Raw genomic sequence first — 4,675 nt, 5'->3', positions numbered from 1 at the left:
GCGGGGTGGCAGCGCCTTCGAAGAGGACGATGAAGCCCTTGGCATCTGGGTAACTTGTTCAAGTACGATGCTAGCTCCGTAAGGGACGACGCGTACGGCGGGCGCATTCTCGTTCGATACGCTGGTCTCTTCCAGAGACACGCTCAAGCTGATTTCGTCCCGATCATCTTCGCGCGGGGGCGGGGATGGGGCCGGCTTCGCCTGCAGGAACTTGTAGATGGCCTTGCGCGACGAGGAGGACTGGACACGCCCTCGCCTGCTATCAGAAGCCGGCGGTGGGCGGTCATCATCTGGAGGGGCAGCGGCGATGTAGATGACTGTCTCTGAGCTCACCTTGCGCTGGGCAGACCTGCTCATGGTTGCGGCGCGGACGGAGGCCCCGTGAGCACTGTCTCTCTACCGTTGCCGACAAGTGAACTCGTGTGGATCTGCCAGCTGCGTCTCGCTCGGCGTGCGAAGTTCCAGGAGTCCCGCTGACGGACCCGTGGCCGCTTTCAGCCGTTGCCCGCCCTCCGCTAACCCAGCTCGGACGTCAGCGGGGCGCTGCGAATCCTGGAGTTTCGCGAGCCCGTGATCGCGAGGGAGCGTGACGCCGGTGATGATGATGATCATCATCATGTCCTCTGTCAAAATGGCACATACCAAAGGCGGGTGATTGATCAGGGACATTGCAGATGCTAAATATATATAGGCAGGGAGTGGTGTATTTAGATAATTGTGAGAGTTAAACTAGAATTTGAACAAAAAATAAAAAGGAAAAGAAAAAGCAATGAAGAGGCACGTGGTGTTCTTCTTCTTTGTCTTGCCTCAGTAGTAATTTAATCTTACCTACCTCGGAAACCTGTCTTTTCTCGTTTTTGCTTATGAAAATCTAAGACAACATCTGCGTCTTTCTTAAAACTCTTGTGCTAGACCCGTCTTCAATTTTCTTTTCGTGCACTTTCCTTCTCAAAGGCGATTAATTCGTACATAGCTTCTCTATATCAGTGATGTTATTGCTACTGGCTAGGCGAAAGAGAAGGTTGCCTCTACAATGAGACATGGAGAAAAATAGGAACAGGAAAATGTCTAGTACTTCAATGTATTGAGAACTGCAGAGCATTGCACACATAACCTCTGGCACGAACACTTTTTCCCATCATAGTTATAGATATAAACACGCGTGTCTCTGTATTGTTTCTTAAGCAGAGTGTTTGAGTGCTCCTAATTTGGAGGTGAGTTCTTGGCTACTAAAACGTGGTCGTGGAAACTCCCATTTCCAAAAGGTCTTTGAACAAAAACGGGCACTACAACATTTTTTTTTCTTTTTTAACCAGCGATTTGTATTACGTCGGGGCATAAATGGACTATGCAGTGAAAACGTAGTCGCCTTCAGCAAAAACAAAACTGCCCACGCCAGGAGCTTAGCGTGATGCCTCTAGTCCATCTATTGGAAAATAAAGTTTCACCACAAATGCCAAAAGATTAACGCACACGCAAACCATTTTTCAGACAGCTGTGCTCTTTTGTTGTACGTGCAAGAGAGCAGGAGGGTATTGCTGTTCCCCGAGAACTGCAGCAATGAAGTGCCGGGTGCGTCACAAAAAATAAAACACAATAAAAATCTTCTTTCGAGCGTACAGCAAAGTACGCAAACTGAAATGCACTACTAATAAAATTGTTTTCTGGGTTGGAGTTACAGTAGGGAGTTTAATACATCGGTTGCGTCCGTCGCGACATCTGGGCTACGTTGAACAAGTTAACATGAATATTGGCACCTAACCCACCCCCTTTCCCTCGAGGCCTCAGGTCATCCTTATGAATAAAGATTTTATGAATGAATAAATGCAGCGTAATTTTGTTCTCTCGAAAGGTAGGGTCTCGCAACTCCTTTATCCTCATTTGTTGTCTCTCAGCGAGTTAAACGGCGATTTTTGTTGAGATGTGTCTCTGAACGCAACCTAAAGGTAACATACAATCACTGAAGGAAGGAATTGATAACGATGAAGGTAACTGCATAGTGCAACCGCTGTCATAGCGTCAACTTCTGGCTGTGTTCACGGCTAGTTTTGCGGCTGTTAGGAATAAAAAACATCGAATTATGCAACCTCAAGGGGAAGCACCGCAGGAAAGATGTTAGTAACTTATACGAATGTTGTGAATTTAAAAAAAAAATTGAGCTCACAGCATTTGAACTCATGTAGTGCTGAGCTAAGTAGTATTAATCCATTGCGCCACAGAAGCTTTTTTTCTCTTTATTGCATGGGAAAACTTTATTGCATTGAAGCGATGGGAATTGCGGACATTAGATGTACCCTTATTCGTACAGGCGCCATAGAATATTCAACTTATTCAACGCACTAAAGATGGCGCGGCGGACGCAGCTGGCATGATCACAGAACTACTGCAAGTAATTTTAATCCAGCAAACTATTTCATTGCGTGTAGATTTTAGTTTATGTACTGCATTGCATACCCAACAACACATACGTCTTTATTAAATTGCTTTTTGTTGTGCTTTAATATTCAGTGACGCATCCGACACTTACGTTGCTGGCGTTTTCGGGAAATGGCAACACGCGGAACAGGGATAGAGAGCAAAATCTGCCTTCATACTCGGCCTAGACACAAAACCTCGTAACACTCCTCACATATCACCGGCAAATGCCAATTTTCTCACGCTGGTTGATGTGCTAAGCCACAAATCTCTACTAGCTTAGCTATACAGCTTTTCTCCTTGGCCTTACATTTTCAAATGCAGTATAGAATCGAGGTAAGATTAAAGTCGATCAAATAAGACAGCTCTCGCGGCTGCAACGCGACCACCGTCAGCAACCCACCCATTTAACACTAATTAAACGAACGCTTTCTCAACCCTATAATTTCAGTGTGTACCGCTATAGAATAGCTGCATGTGCCTTGACGTTCAATGCGTGTAACCACATTCACTGCTGTAAAATTTCCCCCTTGAAAATGTTTGCTTCTCACACTACTTAAACAGCTCCCTGTCAGGCATTACGAAGTTTGCTTATCGTTAGGCTAGCATTAACCTTATAGAACGACACATATTGTACTGGCTGAGTGGTCTGCAGAACACTGCTGGATATTGTTAAGCTGCTGTCTTACACTGATCATTCGCACGAACTTTCCCACATGACTAAAGGAAGGACCAAACAAAAATTATTTCGTTTTTTTTTTTTGGTTCACACAATGTTGAGTGTAGTGATGTCTTCTGAGAACCACCCTAAACACCGTTCGAAAGTATTGGCAACGAGGCGGAGTAGTGGCGCACAACGATTTTATTCACGAGCCAGCCTCAGAATAAAACACCGGCGGCATCCTTTCTTCGAAAAACGGAGGTCCGATGATTGCGCTGCACTGTCAGTGCCACCGACCGTGGCATGCCGCCTTATTCGTACCACTTCCTGGACCTGGACTTAGTGGTGGTGGGTTTGGATTCTCCGCCCATTGTACCGCACGACTTGCAAGCCGTGCACGTCGGGCAGCGGGCCATCGAGCCAGGGGAAGGGCTGCGAGACGATGCACGGTGCGCTGGGCTAGGCTTCACGAAGCGCCGCGAACACGACGCGCGCTTCGAACTGGGCACCCTGGCCATGTACACAGGTGCGGTAGCTGGTTCCAGATCCAAGCCTCGTCGCCTGCGCATAAGTTCCTCGAGGCACTCCAGGCACGTCTCGGGTTCGGCGACAGCCTCCGATTCGCTAGACTCCGGAGCAAGCTTCTCGTACCAGTTGTCGTTATCCACGAGCTGCATCACCGTGGGCAGCTGCTTGCGGCGCGATTTGGACGGTCGCTGCGGCGACTGCTTGACTTCCTCAACGTAGATGTTTTTTCCTTTGGGCACGACGCGCAGTATCTGGGGCTCGTTACCTTTGGCGGTAGCTATACGGTATCGGACGTCTTCCAAGGAGTCCTTTTGCCGGCGGCACAGCGGGGGGCAGTTGTCACACTGGAGACCGGGGGCCAAGGTGGTTCCCGAGATTGGAGTCAGCACGCGGGAACCCTGAATCGGCGACGGTGCCATCCGATACACAGCCTTTCTGGAGCGGCCATCGACATTCTCGATGGGCATGCAGACTATGCCGCCACCAGCGATGGTCGGTTGAGACTTGGTCTGCGCCGTGTCCAGGTAGTACATGGTCTTGGAGCCTTGTCTGACTGCGGTGCCCATGGTGGCTGTCGGCGCTGGGTCCTTGCTAAGCCTTCCCCTGGCGTGCTACTCGATGGCTCGGTCCTGGGTGGCAAGAATTTAAAGCCGAGGCTCTCGGAGGGGCGCAATTTTGTGACGAGCCACAAGGGTTCGTCGACGAGGCCGAATATCAAGCGATGGCGCCGGTGTTCTTCCAGCGGCGAGCGCCCCTCAGAACGTGCGCACGTTAGGCTGCTGGCTCGAGCGCCCTTCTTGCGGCAGAAAGATGAAGATGGAGCGCAGCTTTCGCGAAGAAGATGAAACAACATTTTTTTTTTAATGACACTTTGAAGATAGTTGTTTGGATTCAAGAATTTTATCGGGAAGATTTTTTGTACCGTAATGCTACACTGCGCGGGTCAGAGCCGTGTTTCTCGTGAGTGTGCCCTGCCCGTTATGCGCCTGCACGAGAACCGCGTCCAATTGCGAAGAAGAAAAACACTCGGTCACCCGTAGCTAATGCTTTCGCTGCATATTCTGTTCAGCA

The 4,675-nt window shown here is 49.1% G+C and overlaps 1 protein-coding gene across 1 annotated transcript; it reads right to left on the bottom strand.

Annotated features, from left to right (window-relative positions):
• Window positions 1-3,267: 3,267 nt before the first annotated feature.
• Window positions 3,268-4,392, bottom strand: LOC146186003 (uncharacterized). Its single transcript, XM_084605609.1, has one exon. It carries the CDS (start codon window positions 4,168-4,170, stop codon window positions 3,388-3,390), a length of 783 nt encoding a protein of 260 aa, XP_084461735.1. The 5' UTR covers window positions 4,171-4,392; the 3' UTR covers window positions 3,268-3,387.
• Between the last annotated feature and the right edge of the window lie 283 nt (window positions 4,393-4,675).

Source organism: Amblyomma maculatum, chromosome 6 (genome assembly GCF_055883805.1).
Source record: "Amblyomma maculatum isolate TAMU_Amacu chromosome 6, ASM5588380v1, whole genome shotgun sequence".
Taxonomy (NCBI): Eukaryota; Metazoa; Arthropoda; class Arachnida; order Ixodida; family Ixodidae; genus Amblyomma; species Amblyomma maculatum.
The sequence above is the reverse complement of the archived record's forward strand: the minus strand, read 5'-3'. Positions and strand labels throughout refer to the sequence as shown.